The sequence below is a fragment of the Schistocerca piceifrons genome, chromosome X, assembly GCF_021461385.2.
Source record: "Schistocerca piceifrons isolate TAMUIC-IGC-003096 chromosome X, iqSchPice1.1, whole genome shotgun sequence".
In the NCBI taxonomy this organism is placed as follows: Eukaryota; Metazoa; Arthropoda; class Insecta; order Orthoptera; family Acrididae; genus Schistocerca; species Schistocerca piceifrons.
This window is the reverse complement of record NC_060149.1, coordinates 396,730,153-396,749,167: the sequence shown is the minus strand read 5'-3', so window position 1 is coordinate 396,749,167 and position 19,015 is coordinate 396,730,153. Positions and strand designations below refer to the sequence as shown.

General features: G+C 40.4%; 1 protein-coding gene across 1 annotated transcript in view; it reads left to right on the top strand.

The window, feature by feature from the left end:
- Nucleotides 1-19,015, top strand: part of LOC124723147 (hemicentin-1-like) — a 754,903-nt gene that overhangs the window by 551,275 nt on the left and 184,613 nt on the right. The window contains exons 41-42 of the mRNA XM_047248337.1: nucleotides 1,547-1,701; nucleotides 7,789-7,973. Of these exons, the coding sequence (XP_047104293.1) occupies nucleotides 1,547-1,701; nucleotides 7,789-7,973 (340 nt within the window). The remainder of the gene's footprint in view (nucleotides 1-1,546; nucleotides 1,702-7,788; nucleotides 7,974-19,015) is intronic.

Genomic DNA, 19,015 nt, shown 5'->3' with positions numbered 1-19,015 from the left:
CACCACCTCTGAAGGTCTCACTGTATGGTGGTACAACTTGCAATGTGTGGCTTTCATGAGCAATAAAAAGGGCAGAAATGATGTTTATGTTGATTTCTATTCCAATTTTCTTCACAGGTTTCAGAACTCTCAGAACCAAGGTGATGCAAAACTTTATTTGTTGTGTCTATTTCATTTTATGTCCTAATATGCTGAGACTTTTTTTATGATGAGCTGAAATTATTTTTTTTTCCTTTTTATTTTGTGCAGAATTGCATACCTATCCTTTTTCCTCCTAATCTGAAAGTCATAATTCAGTTTAATTTATTTCTTGCCTGGGTTACATCATTCGTGACTTGACTTTTACATTTTTTTGTGTATCAGACAGTAACTGCTATAGTAACAATAATGAAATGCTTTACAGAACTGGCCCCATTTGTCATCTGCCTCACAGTTTACATATACTAGTTCCCAGTTTTCAGACTCCAACACCTTGTTTAATAATTTTATGGTTTACAAACTGACTTGTCTTTTCTTCTTGCATACATTCTGTTCCTGTGCATGACTATTCATGTTATTGTCAGTAATTATATGTGGTAATGATTTGACATGTAATCACTTGTTTAGACCTTGTCATTCTAATAGATTTATTTACTTTTAATTCTGTTGTATTCTTAATGCTTGTGTCCACAGCCATCAGACACTGATTAAAAGATATCGTGGTTCCACTGAGGCTGCCTGTTGTTTGAATAAAATATTTTATTCATCACTATTAGTTTCCTCTCATACAAAAGACAACCTAATACCATACCGTATAGGCCTACACAGGTACAAAACAATTTATTTGTGTTGTAAATCCTATTTGAAAATACGTATAAACAGAGTAATCTGCTATTATAATTCCCAAAGCAGTCTTAGTCAAGTTAATTGATAATGTGTTTGAATGTGCATTGACATTTTCATTCTTATTTAGAACTACATGTATGCTATTAGTATAAGTCATATGTGCATGACACTTGATAATGACCATGAGGTTAGCACTGGGCAACAGCAACAAATAAAACCTTTATTCAAATCCAGTGTTGTTTCTTTCTTTCCTTGTGTCTATATTTAACTTAACAGTAACTTTTAAATAAGTATATTTGTTTGTAAGTTGAAACACTAGACGATCAAGCTGCTGAAAGATGCATTATTACTTCCAATGTCAAAACTTCAAAACCCAATTCCACAGCATATTTTATAACATATGAGGGAGCCCAAGTTGACCCATAACCATAAAAGATTCCAACAACACCTCCCTGATGCAATGCTCAACAGTAGCTATTTACTGTGTCATAATTTCTTTGGTGTCAATCTTCATGTAATTTGCTTCAAACCATTTTCTGCAAATATTGGTATGTTTAATATGTACTAATACTGAAAGCAACAACAAGGAACTGCCTGTTTAATTTTCGAAGGAAAAAGATAAATTCACAGTACATGTGTTTAAAAATTATGATAATATGTAAACTAATTATTCTTTTTTTTTCTTGAAACAATTCACATAATTTTATTAATTTTGTTGTAGCACCTGCAGAATGGGGAGCTTGGTCAGGGTGGTCAGAATGCAGTACAACCTGTGGACCTGGACAACAAGTTCGCAAGAGAGAGTGTGTTGCACCACATATCGGTTGCCAAGGGGATAATGAAGAATGGCGCAACTGCTACATGGCAGAATGTCAAGTAAGCTTAAGCATTCTTTCTCAGAGACTGAAACATAGTGTACTTATGTCTTCATCTGTAGGAACACTGCAGTGTTTGGAGGCACATGGAAAGACTGGATGTTTTTATCGACAGAGATAAAATATTATGATCAACCCCTAGAAATTAAGTTTTTGAATCTACATTTGTGTTTGTAACAGGCAACTTGGTTTGCTCAGCTTAAATTACTCTTGTAATTGTACTCAAAAGTATTAAAGAATTAGTAAACTATTGGATCCTGACACACTTCTGAAAGTGAAAAGAGTGCAACTATTGACCATATGCAGTTCATGAATAAAAGCTGCACAGAGCTCTTGCCACAACAGATCTGTCAATCTCAAGCTTTTGACAACTTTCTCCATCATCATCATCATCAGGTAATTAGATTTCAATAGGTTGTTAGTTACTTTAGTTGGCCTAATTATTTAATGAAGACACTATGAAGTCACAGACCTTCCATTTTCTATCAGTGATTATGTCACTGTATATGATTAGAGAACATTGGTAGTGATGTGGATTTCATTAGTGATGGAAGACTGAATTGACTTCTCTGTTGACTTTCAGTTTCATGTACCCATTTCCAGCCACCACTAAGGGTGGTGCCACTGTCTTGGTTAAAGCTGTGGGTACACATTCTGACCTCAGTGGCTTCTTTGATGACAGAATCCCAGTAATTAGATGCATTGGAATGATACCCTGAGATGACAAAAGTCACGGGACAGTGATCTGCACATATACAGATGGCAGTAGTACCACATACGAAAGGTATAAAAGGGAGTCCATTGGTAGAGCTGTCATTTTTACTCAGGTGATTCATGTGAGAAGATGTCCAATATGATAATGGCCACACAATGAGAATTAACAGGCTTTGAATCTGGAATGGCAGTTGGAGCTAGATGCATGGGACTTCCATTTCAAAAATCATGAGATAATTTGCTATTCTGAGATCCACAGTGTCGAAAGTGTGGCAATAATACCAAATTTCAGGCATTACCTCTCACCACACACAATGCAATAAGGGACAGCTTTCACTTAATGACCAAGAGCAGTGGCATTTGTGGAGAGTTCAGTGCTAACAAACAAGCAGTACTGCATGAAATAACTGCAGAAATCAATGTGGAATGTATAACAAATGTATCCATCAGGAAAGTGCAGCTAAATATGTTGTTAATAGGTAATGTCAGCAGACAACCAATGTGAGTGCCTTTGCTACCCACACAACACTGCCTGCAGCCTCTGTCCTGGGCTTGTGGCCATATCAGTTGCACCCTAGATGACTGGAAAACCAGGTCAGATGCATCCTGATTTCAGTTGGTAAGAGCTGATGGTAGTGTTCTAGTGTTGCGCAGACCTTGTAAAACCATGGACCCAAGTTGTCCACGAGGCACTGTGCAAGTGGTGATGGCTCCGTAATGATGTGGACTGTGTTTACATCGAATTGACTGTGTCCTCTGGTCCAACTGACTGGAAATGGTTATGTTTTGCTACTTGAAGACCATTTTCAGCCATTCATGAACTTCATTTTCCCAAACAATAATGGAATTTTTGTGGATAACAATGCCGCATGTGATATTAGGAAGTATCCAATGAATTTTATCACCTCAATGCCTTTCTGTTTTATCAAACATTATCAAATGTTTGTTCATGAGGCCTACTGAGATGTAATCTACTGGTGATGATGGTGATTCAAATGGTTCAAATGGCTCTGAGCACTATGGGACTTAACTTCTGAGGTCATCAGTCCCCTAGAACTTAGAACTACTTAAACCTAACTAACCTAAGGACAACACACACATCCATGCCCGAGGCAGGATTCGAACCTGCGACCGTAGCCGTCGCGCGGTTCCAGACTGTAGTGCCTAGAACTGCTCGGCCACTCCAGCCGGCGATGATGGTGATGGTGTTGGTGGAGGAAGTTATTGAAAGCTTGAGACTGACAAATCTTACATGGCAAGAACTCTGTGAAGCAATTATTTAAGAATGTTACTGCGAAAAACTACATTCTCATATGCAGATCTTTCTAATTAGACTTTAATTCTTCAGTAACAGAGTGGATACAGCCACAGCTATCCATAAAACATATGTGATAGTAGACACAACGATGGAACACACAACATATCTGAGCTTCACTTGCCACCTGTGTGGTGCTATATAAATATAATTTTATGTGTTGCAGAGACTGAGGGGATGCATGGCTCTTGTGTGTTTGACACTGTGTAGAACTGACTGTGTTGTGTCATAGCTGTTTGTGGGAATGAAATGCTTCTACACAGCTGAAATAGACACTCAGCAATTTGAATCAGTTGTTGCATTGTTCCAGCATGCAACTGAAAAGAGGGTACATGAAAGTGGCCATCAAGATCACACATGTACAGATGTAACAGCAACCACTTTTAATTTTTTATGTGTTCCATGGATCATAATCATTACCTCTAGCCATGATGTCCCACATGCATGCATGCATGCATGCGCACACACAAACACACACACACACACACACACACACACACACACACACACACACACACACACACACACACACACGCCATACTATACATATTCATAAATTACTATATGGAATTGTGTTTGAAGTTAATTAAATTATCTGTTAAATTCTTTAGCTCACAAGGTAGGGGTGGAAGATTTTTGTGATTGTGTGCCTCATTTCTTTCTGTGTCACACCAAGGCTGAGTGATGGAAAACGTAAGTTATTTCGCATTCTAGTGTTATATTTGTGAATGTTGCTGCTTTTTTCGGACTGTGATTGATTGTTGACAAAAAGACTCTGTAAGTAAGTAAATGTAGCATGAGACTGTTGTCGTATGCCCACTTTATTAAAGAGCTGTCTACAAGAGGTTCTAGAATGGACACCACATATTATCCTTATTACATGGTACTGTGCATCACTTTCTTCCTCAATAACAGGGTACCCCAGTATATGATGCCATATGACACTAATGAACGAAAATAGAAAAATTAAGTAGAAGTTTTGATGTTTAAATTTCCCAAATCTGACATTATTCTTCATGCAAGATCTGGAGACCATAGACATTAAAAGAGATCTTAACATGTGAATTCCACTTCAAGTTCTTATCAGTATAAACAACTAAGTCTTTAGAATACAATTTCATTTACTAATTTACCCTCTTACATTATTACTTGTGGTTTGATCATGTCTTGTACAATACAGAATTGTTTGTGTTGTGTTTCATCTAAGTTCAGTGGTAGTCCATTTTTAAAGAACCACTCATAGTTGTCAATCAATATTATTTATATTTTCAAGTGTTGAAGTTACTCTGTTAGACTTGATTATAATCCTTATATCATCAGTAATGGGAACTCTTTACCTGTTTTTCTGGATAGATGTTGGCAGATAAGTTGTATAAAGCAAAACCAAGAGTGGACCCAGTGCTGACTGTTTATATGTGAGATCTGTGTTTGGTAATTATTCCTTATTCTAAATATACTGTTTCATAGTTTACACTCCCTGTGTTTCATAACGTGACACACTGAATTCATTTAGTCAGGTAAAATGAAAATCAATTACCAGCAACTTCTCTGATAACATAATATTGTCATGTTGAAATCAAAAACAAGTCCAAATACAAAGGCAGAGTCATCAGTGAAGTACAACGCTAAAAGCATGTTTATTACTGACTCCAACATACAGCCAGAACCAAACTGACTTCTGGGATGGAGGGTACAGCTAATTATACAAACATTGAATAATACAGAATGCTAGCATTCATACAAGCATTGAATATTCCATAACATACAAACAGTTCAAACATGAAATATTTCAAGAAACTTCCAGAAATGGTTAATGCTAAAGCTGGCATGTGGGTTTGAACTGTTGAGTTGTGGTCATGTTGTGATATCCTCTTCAGTGTAATGAACATTGTAGGTAGCCCCTCCCATTGAAGCTTTGCAATCACTGAGTAGTTATTCAATTTCCTTGAGCCACCCATCATCAATCTGCACGTCTAGTCTGTAGTAGGGCTTTGTACAGCTGACATGTGTATTTGTACTCTTGATAAAGTTACGAACTAACAGTGTGATCTAAATATAAAATGTTATTGGTAGTAGTTTACTGCTTTCCATCACCTTAGTTAGAAACTCTATTAAGAAAATTAGATTACAACAAAGGAAAGGCTGCTGTAGTACAGTTGGGTTAAGATCATCCCAGACAATTGGGAACACTGTTGCCAGCTTTCAACTGCTAAGTGCAAACAGCTGCAAGCATAAACAATATCCATCTACAGAGCTGCACCCAGCTCACTGCAACTGTTAGGGAACTTCTTACACCAACTTGACATTAGCATGGCTCTAGAAACGTAAGTCAAAATCTCTACTTAGAAATGGTATATTATTAAGATTAATCAGTCATCAAAGTGATTCATGAATAGGTCAAAATTACGAGCTGCAGCCTAGAGTACTGTGACTAGTGCTATTAATGTTCATGAATTTCTACTGGTGTAACAAAAGGTGCAAAATGCCATATAGCAAAACACAAGAATATAATTTTTTTGTATTTGTACCCCTTCACAAGGAAAGCTGCAACTCATTCTTTTTCTTTATTTAATGTACAATAATTTGGTGCTATGTTCAGCATTCCTATTTAGTGATCATATTAAGTTCAGAAATACAAATGATAAATTAATACATGATTTAACTTTACAAGTTTCAGGCTCAAAATTTTCAGTTTTATTAATTTATATTAGTACTACAGTATTTTAGTGCCGTCTTACCCATAAAATGGTTCACTGAGCAGAAGCCAGGTGTCATCAGATCCATCTTTCAGGGGAGGTAGCTGGTCAGTGCTAAGAAGGCACTATAGACCACTTGCTGTTCACTCAACTGTAATATCATGGCAATGATACAGTGTGAACAATGACTTGCACTCAGACTAATGATAGGCTGATAATCTTTCCTTCCTAATGTACTCACAGACATGAAACAGCAGTTAAGACACTACCACTGTGTTTTAAATCCCCATTCAGATATTAAATTTTCTGGAAGATCTCTGATCACTTAAGGCTAGTGACTAGATAGTTTCTTCATAAAAGGTATTTTTGATTTCCTTTCCTGTTCTTGTCCATTCCATATTTGAGCTCAGGCTCTTATACCCCATTGTTAACACATCATTAAACCCTAATCTTATTTCTTATCTTCTCCATATAACTAGTGACTGATCACACTTAAGACATTTGTTATTTACTCTGCCATGTTTTTACATGTAATACTAGATTTTTGAAACAGATGCAGATTGGGTTAAGTGACAATCACAACACAAATAAGTACAAAAACTGAATATTGAAAGTTAGACATATTGCTTTCTTATTTGTTTTCTCCCATCTTAGTTCAGATCTTTGATGTGTTACCAGCTATGGTCATTTTTAGTAGCTCTCTAGAATTTGATTATTGGCTGTTTGGTCATTCCTCATCATTATACGTCCATCATTTCTCTACTGATAGAGAATTTGGATTAATTTTTGTCTCTTTGTGAGCTATTTTCTTTGTCATTGTTTTGATGAATGAACAATATCAAATTTTGTTGTCAATGTTGGTGCTGGTCCTGTTATTTATGTTTCAATGCTGAGGTGGTAGATGCTCTTATCTTCTTCTACATACTGATATTACATGTCTGTACACGTCAGCCACCATCACATCTGCATGTCAGCCATCAGCATTTAGCTCCGTAATGTAATTTACTTTTGGGTTTCTGAGAGCATATCAAGTGCTATTAAAAATTTGGGTATAGTGCTGTATCTTCTTGTAGTTGTATTTGTTCCATCTGTTGTCCCTTACATGTGATATTACCTTTAATACCCAATTGTTGTTCTACTTTCCCCTTACAATAACTGCATAGGAATGAGTGATCTTCGTGCAAAAATGTTGCTTGAACACCAATTGGTTGGCAAACAAGAAAATGTTCAGTAAACACTTCAAGCATTTTGCATCCCCGCATAAATTGCTAGACTTAATTTATTAATTTTCAGTCATTACAAAATTTCTATATTCTTTTAATTTACATATGATATTCATTTGAGTTTTTCTTTGTTCTTTAAGGTACATGGTGGTTGGAGTGGGTGGTCTGAATGGAGTGAGTGTTCTGCATCATGTGGCTTAGCAAATCGTAAGCGCTACCGCAGGTGTGACAGCCCTACTCCTGCTTATGGAGGCAACCAGTGCCAAGGAGCAGATACTCAAGAAGAATACTGCCACCAGCCACCTTGCCCTATCCATGGAGGCTGGTTCGTTTTGTTTCTCACAAGTTTTCATTTTCTTTTTTCCATTACGTACCCAAGATGAAGGTATTGTGTGCATCTGTTTTTATAGTAAATAAAAGAGACTGAATCTTCTGCCCCACAAGCCTGTTCTGGTTGACCTTTATTGTGAGATATGAGAACCTTCTGAAAAAAATAATTCTGGATTCAGTGCAGCTTCATACTGTGAAATAAATGAAATTGTGTTAAAAGTGCAATCATTTTGCAGGGGCTTGTTTTGAAAATTCAGAAGACTGGGGGGAAACAATCAAAACATGAGCACATTATTCATTTCACAGCGAATAGTAATACTCAACCAGTAGTTATTTGGTTCATATTGGCACAATCTTTGCCCAAACTAAACCACATATTTCTACAGTATGCTCAAAAGTTTAAATTAAGCATCAAATAACATATGAAAAGAATGGATGAGTAAATAATGTGTTAGTTTTCTTGCTATTTGAATTTGAACACATATTGCCCATAAAGAGAATACATCAGATATGCTGTATGAGACATTTATTATGCAATTTGTCAATGGAATACTGTATAAAGAAATGTTTCATTTATATACAATGATAAGCCAAGACAATATGACCACTGCCCACCACAAAACTGAATGCTGTCTGGGGGTGTTACATGACACAATGTGTTAAAGAAAGTATATAAGTAGAGCAGAGATAAATGAGGAATCATTCTAGTGACAATGCGGGCTGCATATGGGAAAGACCAAAGACATAAACAATTTTGACAGAAAGCAGATTGTTATGGCCTGGCAGTGAGGAACAAACATCTGGAAATGGCAAAGCTGGTCAGATGGAATATAACTGAAGGATGGAGAAACCCTGAGTATATGATAAAATGCTGCATGTCCATGTCTCATCACAGAATGTGGGGTTTGGAAGCTTGCCCACTCTGTAAAGCAACATAGGTGGTAATAAAGCGACATAGATGGTGATCTGTGGCAGATACAATGACAGAGTACAGTGCTGGTGCAGGCACAAATGCTTTGGAGCACTCAACTCAACGCACATTTTTAACAGGGGGTTCCACATCAGATGACCCATAAGTGTTCCCATATTGACCCAGTGACATCATCACTTACTGTTGCAGTGGGCATGGGAACTTCAAGAATGTTGTAAAGAAACTGATCTGATCCTCATAGTCACTTCTTGGTAGCACCAATCTCAATCACTGCAAAGTTGAAAGTCTAAATGAGTGTGGGATGGTTGTTGTTCAAATATGTACACGACACCATGATTTAGACTGCATTAACACATTTGTTCTTCACCAACTTTGATTATTAAGAACAGTGACAAGTTTGTCAACAAAAACAAATTTTAGCATATTCAACCAGATCAGCACTACAGTAACAGTGGTAAAGTTAATTATTGTTTAGTGGAGCAAAAACAAATTTCACATTTACACAAAAAAGTCACAGTTTGCATTTAGCACTGTCTTTTAATAATTTATTGCAAAGGATTACACACTGATACTTCATTTAATCCAGTCCACAGTAAAAATCTCCATGTCCAACAATCACTAGTTCCAATGACAATAACATTCCTGACTCTTCTTAATCACAACACAGTTCAATTAAAATATTCCTTCACTTGAGTTACAGAAATCATTCAGAAATATTTACATATTAATTTCTTGAGTTTTGTTGGTGTTGGTGTGCATATTTTCTTTTATTGAACATACATGACTGTCTCGTTAGTCAGCACCAAGATTGCACCTGACATAGGTCTTACTCATTGGCATTCTAACAACAAACAGCCAATTTTGAGTGATGTCCAAATACTTATAGAGAGGTGTAAGAACAAATTTTTGTTTCATAACTTACATTATGCTTTGAAAACCAGCTGTGTGGGGATTTCACTGTTTTTGGTGAACTATAAGGGACATTCAAATGAAACCCACTCACTAGCATAAAGTGATGGTAACAATTTTATTAACTCAAAAATGTAGTTATACACAGTACATATACTCAAAAATAGTCGCCAAAACCATTGACTCATTGATCCCATTGCAACACTAGCTGGTCGATTCCATACTTGAGGAAGCTAGTAGGCAGCTGTTGGATCCAGGCCTGGACCCAGTCACACATTTCATCGTCTGCTGCGAATCAATGTCAGTGAATAGCTTGTTTTAGAGGTCCAAACACCTGAAAGTCACATGGTGAAAGATCGTGACTGTACAGTGGAAGTTCCAGTGTTTCCCACTGAAAGCACTGCAATGTCATCTTCACTGCATTTGCCATGTGTGGGTGGGCATTATCATGCAGGAGGATAACGCTATTGGACAACATGCCTCGGCATTTTGACTTGATGGCTCATCTTAAGTTCTGTAGGCTTGATAACGGTGGCCATTGATGGTGCTTCTCCATTTCAGGAACTCGACAAGCAGTGGGATTTTGTGGTCAAAAAGAAGGATATCATGACCTTACCAGAACTGCTGGACACGGCCTTTGATTTCTTTGGAGATGGTGAAATCCTATGTTTCCACTGCTTGCTCTGATGCTTGCTTTCCAGTTCAAATTGGTGACACCGTGTTTCGTCACCTGTGACAATATGTGACAGAAAGCCTTATTCCTCCTCATGCTAATGTGGCAAATGTCTCAAAGACAGTGCGATTTGAGTATTGCACTGTTCAGTGGTCAGTTGGTGGGGAACCCAGTGTGCACAGATTTTTCGAAATTTCAAGGTTGATGCATTATGATGTGAGCGGTGCCCACACTAATACTCAGAAACTGATAGATCTCATCCACGGTGATTCTGCAGTTGTCCAAGACTAGAGCATTCACTTCTGCAAAAATTTCCAGTGTGATGACACAATGAGCCTGTCCAGGACGAGCATCATCTTCCAGTGATTCGTTACCCTTCAAGGAATCATTTACGCCATTCCACAACACTTGAATGATCCAGATTGCATTTGCCATACACAGCCTTCATCCGTCAGTACATTTCATGACCACCACCTTCCTCCGCCGCTAAAACTTGAATCACTTCTCATTTTTTCTGCTTACTTGCCTGCATGTTCAGTAGTTGACGATAACTTGTGTGACCACCTTCTCTTTGGCATGAAACCACAGTGGCACTATGCAACATTAAATGGTGCGCACAAATCAGTCCCTCTATCATATCTGCAGTTACGTGGTGCCACCATTCATGTAAGGCAAAGGTAGACGCACTCACCAGGTTTCATTTTAATGAACCTCATACAACAACTAATGTGATTTTGACTTATTAAAAATGTCACTGCCCAGAAATTTAGAAAAACGCATGGTCACTATTATTCTTACACATTGTGAATCCCTTTGAATACATGTAGAAGCACCATATTGCAAATTATAGTAAATTACATGAAATAATTAAATAGTGACTTCATTAATCAATGCTTTATTTGTTATATTGTACAGAAAAATTATGGTAAAAATATTAGATGGTCAAAAGTCAGAATTTGACAGTAGTTATGGCAAAATTGTATCATGGAAAACATTGTACCTTGGATACGAAACACAACCAAGAATGCTGGTACAACTTCATTAGACTGTGGCATGTACACCAACCACCATAACATACTCTGAACACAATAAGTTAAGGCAAATGTATCCAAGCAGTAGTAACATGATAACAGAGCATGAGCACAGCACAGCAAGAGTTAAATAGGTATTACCTGTGGTGGGCTGTGTCAAAAGTTCACAGTATTGCTCTTTCACAGCGCTTTCTTGCGGATGACAACACACTGCTAATGTGCACAGCTTTCAAGTGTGCATGAATTGCTTAATTCCTCTTCCCATGGGAAATAGCTTGGATTCACAAGATCTCCATGCCATCTTCCTCTGCAAGGTTCTGGCTGAGATGAGTCACTGATACTGGGGCATACAGTCTGAAGTACTTGGGGTATGCGCAATGTTGCAGACCACTTTCTCATATCAAGCCATATGGTAGGATGGCTAATGTTGATATGAGCTCCATATCCACATCAGGTCCAGGGGCTGGTGGTGGTGGGCCCCAGCATTTGTTGCCTGTGATGGGGAGATGGCTCTGGTGTGGATGGCGCCTGCATTGGTACTGGTAGGGGTAATGGAGAAACTGCACCAGGTTCATCCACTCATATGCCATGGCAGGGATCCAGCCACATCAGGTGATCCATTGAGTGATGCAGACTGGTGTGGCAACATTGGAGTCCTGCCCAGGGTCATCCGGTCATCCAGACGCATGGGCAACTGATCGTAACAATGTGCACAGAGGTCCTCCTCGTTACGGACATCGCAGAGATAGCAACCACAGCATCGGGAGATGATGGCGGGAGTCCACTTTGTTTGATGACCAAACCAAGTGGCCAAACAGCCACCCCAGGCTAGAAACTGGATAATGGCTCTACGAGTTGGCATCCCTGGCTGAGCCGGAGGTGATGCAGGAACGTCTGTGGTTGACACCCATGGAGCAGTTCAGCAGGGCTGTTGTTGCTGAATGGCATGCACAGATAGGAAGACAGAAACTGATACAAGGCAACGATGGACAGAGACCAAGTCAAAAATTTTTCATTTGCAGTTTGAATGTTCTAACTAATCTTTCAGCCGGACCGTTGGACTGCAGGTGGAAGGTTTAACAGACCTCTTCCTAAGATTTCCACGGTGTATAAGTTGTCCTACTCCTTTGTCCACATGGTGACTTCAGGCACTACAGGAGATTCAGATTTATAGTCCAAGGTTGTTAACAAGTACGAACAGTTTGGTACTTAACTTATATCGATGGCTGTGTTGTTGTCTTTGTGAAGTCTAGAGGTGATTCCACTGCGAAGTTCCCACAGTTTTCTTTGTGTTTGGATGAGACTAACTGGTCTGTAGCGTGACATGGCATTTTGATTTTTAGAGAGCAAACGTTACATTAGTTTTGCACATCACTATTTAATTCATTTATTCACATTTACCACTTCTACAATAATATGAAATAAGACATTGTTTTACACCACATCTGTATCACCACCTCCTCCGACCTACGCTCCCGATCCAAAGACCGCCAACCACCTCTTCCAAAGATCCACCTCCTTCCCGCATGACCAAAGATAACCATCTCTTAGTTACTAAACTCGCAGTCAAAGGCTAGATTTACATAAAACATTACACGTAAAGAAATTACTGACATACATGATTTTACGTTCTCTTACAATACCCCCCCCCCCCCCCCCCACACACACACACACACACACACACACACACACAAGTCCATGCATGGGATTGTGTGTCACTATGGAATAAAATATATCTAATACACACATCATAATAAAATTTTCAGTTCCGAAAGTTAGTAATAAAGTTGGTTTCCCAAGTGATCTTAGTTATATATATACTTTCCATGATATACAATTTGAAGGTTACATTGGCTGTATTGAGTAATAAGTGTAATGAACTTATAGCTAACAATAAAATATGGCAACTTATATTTAATTGATCATGGTAGCTGCAGAGCCATGTTAAGATGGGTACATAATTATATAGTATAAGTATAAACTCAAGTTTACTTCAATACTGACTTAATGCATCTTAGTTAAACTCAGTCTTCTGATAGCAGGAAACATTGTCAGTGGTTTCTTTAGAATATATTAAGTGAACTGTGAAATGAAGGCATCTCTCACAATCCTTTAATATAAGCGTTTCAATAAAATACCTTATGGCATGGCTTGTGCCCAAAACAACCATCAAATCTAAAGAAATCATTATTCTAAAATAAACAGGTTCTTTTAAGCACATACATAAAATGGATATAGTTCAAAATATTGTAGTACTTATACACAGTGTTAAATGGTTGTCTCTTAGGGAAAATTCATGTATACGTGATGCATGTAATCACATGGTGAATCCAGTGCAAATTCAGTTACGTGTGATCAGCACTGTATTTTCAGAGTCAGATTGGTTTACCTATTTATGATTTAATGTTTCCTTTATAATAAGGTAGCTGAGACGTTCCTTATATGATTGTGTCTTTATCATTGCAGTATCCTCACATTGTACATCTATGTCAGCTTTATAGGTCAAATTATGACAAACTCTACACTTACATTGTGTAAGATTGTTAGTATTTATACCTTAACTTTACATCATTATTAAACAGTGTTTCATTTTGATTTACACTCCTGTGCTCAAATAGCATACTGCCATGAATAGAAATTATTTCAAATTGTGTAACAGAGCATGGGATAAATTTCTAACAGCTCTTCATTCACTTTAACATTAAGTTATCTAAACTATTACAAAATATTCTCCCACAATATAAACCTCAAAATTAGGGGTCGAATCTGCTGGGGCCCCATGCACCAATCTGCCCATTGCAGCAAGTCCAGTTGATATAACAGGAGACATGGGCGATGTGTCGGCGTCCATTGGAGGAGGAGGCGAATAGATTGGCTCTGACAGAGGATGGTCATCCGGGTCCTGTATGGGCACGTCTCCTGGTGGCGTCTGTTCCTGTGCTGGCATCGCGATGACGGTGAGAGGGCTGCGTTGTGAGTATTGAGAGATGCCAAGATCCCGAGTGTCAGGTAGAGCCGAAGGTGGTGTAGTGGCAGTCGGAACAGGTGTTGTCGGCACACGAGGCAGAAGCTGGTCCGAATGACGCACTGCAACACCCGTGTCCATCTGGATTTCATACAGGCGTCGGCCACGGTGTCGTAAGATGCAGCCCGGGCTCCATTTTGGCCGCCTGCCATATCCCCGTACCCAGACAAGGCCATCAGTGGTGAACCGGACAAGTGAAGGCACCCGCGGCCGTGAGGTGGAAGGCCGCAGAAGATGAAGTAGCGTGCGGGGCTGTTGGCCATGTAAGAGCTCAGCCAGGCTGTGGTCGCCCATGGGGGTGAAACGGTAAGACACCAGAAACTGGAGAAGTGCATCATCAGCAGCAGAAGAAGTCAGAAGTTTCCACATCTGAGCCTTAAATGTGCGGACCAGTCGTTCAGCCTCACCGTTTGATTGTGGATGGAACGGTGGGGCCGTGACATGCATAACGCCGTGACGAGCACAAAAATCCGCAAATTCGGAAGAGGCAAATTGTGGACCATTATCAGTAACAAGAGTAGAGGGGAGGCCTTCCAAAGAAAAAATGCGGGCGAGAGCACTGGTGGTTCCCGCGGTGGTAGGTGACGCGCAACGGACAATGAAAGGAAAGTTAGAGTAGGCGTCAATTACAAGAAGCCAATAAGTACCTAAAAACGGTCCCACAAAGTCAGCATGAATGCACTCCCAGGGCTTCTCAGGCGAAGGCCACGGTGACAAAGATGACTTCGGGGCAGCGGCCTGTGATGCACAAGGGCTGCAGGCAGCGACCATGTGTGCTATTTCAGAGTCGATGCCAGGCCAGTACACATGACGGCGCGCCAGTGATTTTGTGCAAGACACACCCCAGTGCCCTTGGTGAAGGAGGCGCAAGACCGAAGCACGCAAAGATGCAGGTACCACAACACACGGTGAAGCATTGTCAGTGGAAAGGAGGATAACACCGTCCCTAGCCCTGAGGCGGTAGCGCAAAGCGTAGTAGTTCCGCAATGGATCAGAAGTCTTAGCAGACGGGCAATCTGGCCAACCCTTCTGAATACAGCGTAAAACCCAGGAGAGGGCAGGGTCAGAACCTGTAGCAGCCGCCAGCCTGTCCCCGGTAATGGGGAACCTGTCCACAACCCGCTGCTCGGTAACATCCAGGTGGAAACAGAAAAGTTCGTCCCTATTGAATGCCAGATCAGGACCCATGGGAAGGCGAGACAGAGCATCAGCATTTGCATGTTGAGCCGTTGGCCAGAAATGAATCTCATAATTGAAATGAGACAAGTAAAGAGCCCAACGCTGGAGGCGGTGTGCAGCCTTGTCGGGAAGTGACGCTGATGGATGAAACAAGGAAACACGTGGTTTATGATCTGTAACAAGATGAAATTTTGAGCCATAGAGAAAAACACCAAACTTATGAAGAGCATAAATAATGGCCAAAGCTTCTTTTTCAATTTGTGAATACTTTTGATGGGCACCCGTGAGCGTTTTGGAGGCATAAGCAATGGGTTGTTCAGAATCGTCAGAAAAACAGTGCGCAAGGACTGCACTGACCCCGTATTGAGAGGCGTCTGTGGCAAGAACAAGATGTTGGCCAGGTCGATAAGTAGCCAGGCACGGGGCCTGTTTCAGCATTGTCTTCAATTTCTGGAAAGCCGCATTGCTGACGCGGACCAGTGAAAGGGCACGTTTTTATGCAACAGGCAATGCAACGGCTGAGCCACCGAAGCCGCAGACGGTAAAAACTTGTGATAGTATGCTACTTTCCCCAAGAAGGCCTGCAGTTCCTTAATAGATGTAGGGCGAGGAAGGGCATCAATCGCAGCGACAGTTTGCTGAAGCGGACGAATGCCATCCCGAGGCAGTTGAAACCCCAAGTACGTGATAGATGCCTGAAAAAATTTTGATTTCTGAAGATTACACTTAAGACTGGCAGTCTGTAAGACATGAAAAAGTGTGCAGAGATTTTGAAGATGTTCTTCAGTGGTGGAGCCAGTGAAAACAATGTTGTCCATATAATTGATACACCCAGGGACAGGGAGCAATAATTGTTCCAAGAATCGCTGAAAGAGAGCAGGGGCGCTAGCAACTCCGAAAGGCAAGCGTTGGTATTGATAGAGGCCGAAAGGCGTGTTAAGGACCAGAAACTGCTGGGAAGCAGCGTCGAGAGGAAGTTGATGATAAGCTTCCGACAGGTCAATTTTAGAAAAATACTGGCCTCCAGCAAGTTTAGTGAACAGTTCTTCAGGTCGGGGCATAGGGTAAGTATCGATGAGACATTGAGCATTTACAGTGGCTTTGAAATCGCCACAGAGACGAATATCACCATTTGGCTTAGCAATGACAACAACAGGAGAGGACCACTCACTGGAAGTGACAGGAAGCAAGACCCCTGAAGTAGTGAGACGATCCTGCTCCCGTTTTACCTGATCACGAAGGGCCACAGGAATGGGCCGAGCCCGAAAAAACTTAGGCCGAGCAGTGGGTTTGAGTGTGATATGAGCTTCAAAGTTGTTTGCATGGCCTAACCCAGGAGAAAACAGGGACAAAAATGTCGTCGACAAGGAATCCAGTTGAGCAAAAGGAATAGCATCAGAGACAATATTGACAGAGTCATCTATGGAGAACCCAAAAACATGAAAGGCATCGAAACCAAAAAGATTCTCTGCGGTACTCTGCTCGACCACAAATATGGGAACAGTGCAAACGATGGATTTGTAAGACACCTCAGCATTAAATTGTCCAAAGAGAAAAATCTTCTGTTTATTGTACGTCCGTAATTGCCGAGTGACAGGTGACAGGAGTGGAGAACCCAACTGAAGATACGTCTGAGAATTAATTATAGTGGCAGCAGAACCGGTATCCACCTGCATGCGAACATTTCAACCAAGGATTTGGACAGTTAGGAATAACTTCCCTCAAAGGGAAGAAGTGCAATTGACAGACAACACAGAATCAGAATCAGTGTCATGTTCATGAACATCATGTATGTGGTCGGATTTGCAAACGAAGACACATGACCTTTCTTTTTGCAATTGTGACACACAGCCCAATGTTGGGGACAATCCTCACGTGAATCTTTCGTAAAACACCGCGGACATGAAAGAAGTTGCCGGGGGTTTTGCTGCAGTTTCTTAGTGGGTTGTTTACGGTTAGGCTGAGGCTGCGCGTGGGGGCGCACTGCGGCAACATCGGCTGGCGGGGACACACCGCACGCATCGTCAACAGCGCACAGAAGTAGTATTTCCCTGACATCACCCCACGCCTCGATTTGCGCCCCAGCTGCGTGAGAAATTTCAAAAGACTGCGCAATGTAGAGAACTTCATTGAGAGTCAGATTTGCCAACTGAAGGGCACGTTGCCGAACTTCTTTGTCGGGCGCCAACCAGATAATAGCATCCCGTACCATGGAATCGGCATAGGATTCTTTGTGAACGTCAGTAACAAATTGACACTTTTGACTGAGGCCATGAAGTTCAGCAGCCCAAGCGCGATAGGATTGATGCGGCTGTTTTTTACAACGATAAAAGGCAACATGAGAGGCTACCACAAGCGTTTGCATTTGAAAATAGACAGACAGAAGTGAGCACATTTCAGCAAAGGAAAAAGACACAGGATCCTTCAAAGGAGCCAATTGTGACAACAACCGATACATTTGAGGTGAAATCCAGGAAAGGAACAGAGACTTACATGGTTGTTTCGTCCGTGACATGAAATGCTAAGAAGTGCTGTCAAAGACGTTTTCATAATCAGACCAGTCTTCCGCCGTTTCGTTGTAAAGAGGAAAAGGAGGTATAGCCAACGACGAGAAATGCCCCGCATTTGAAGCCGCGATGAAATCGTGAATCATCGCCATTAGAAGCATTTGCTGTTCAAGGAGACTTTGCAATAGTTGCTCGACAGTAGCCATGGAAACCTGTGGGTCAACGGTGAAAAGGAAAAAATCCACTACCTCGTTGCCAATTGTTATAACGTCAAGTTGAACACATATATTTCAGGACGACACAACACATATAAATCACAGAGTAAGTTGACAAGCAAGACATGTGCATGCATTAACATTCGAATGAGCACTGAGTCCCAGTCTAGCAGCCGCTGCTCGGCTGGCCGCTTGGGTGGCACAGCTGCTGCATGGCTGGCAGAAAGCGCCACACGTAGAGGATGCACGTAATTGCGCGGTGGTGCTTTGAATGATCGGCGAGTCACAACACAATCAATCACAAGAGTTTCAAATGTAACACATCAACAATTGTCTCCATAATAATAAATTCTTAATTTGCATAATTAAATTTCATGACTACCCACTATATTTTTTAACACACTACAACATACCTGGTCTGTCAAAGCACACTCTCATAATCTGACAAGTATCTCCAGTTTGCTTTATCCATTAAATAATGTTCCATCTGACATAGCTTACAAATGACAAGGTTTTGTCTTCTTACACACAATCATTATTCATATCCTATTACTTTAAAAGTGTGCA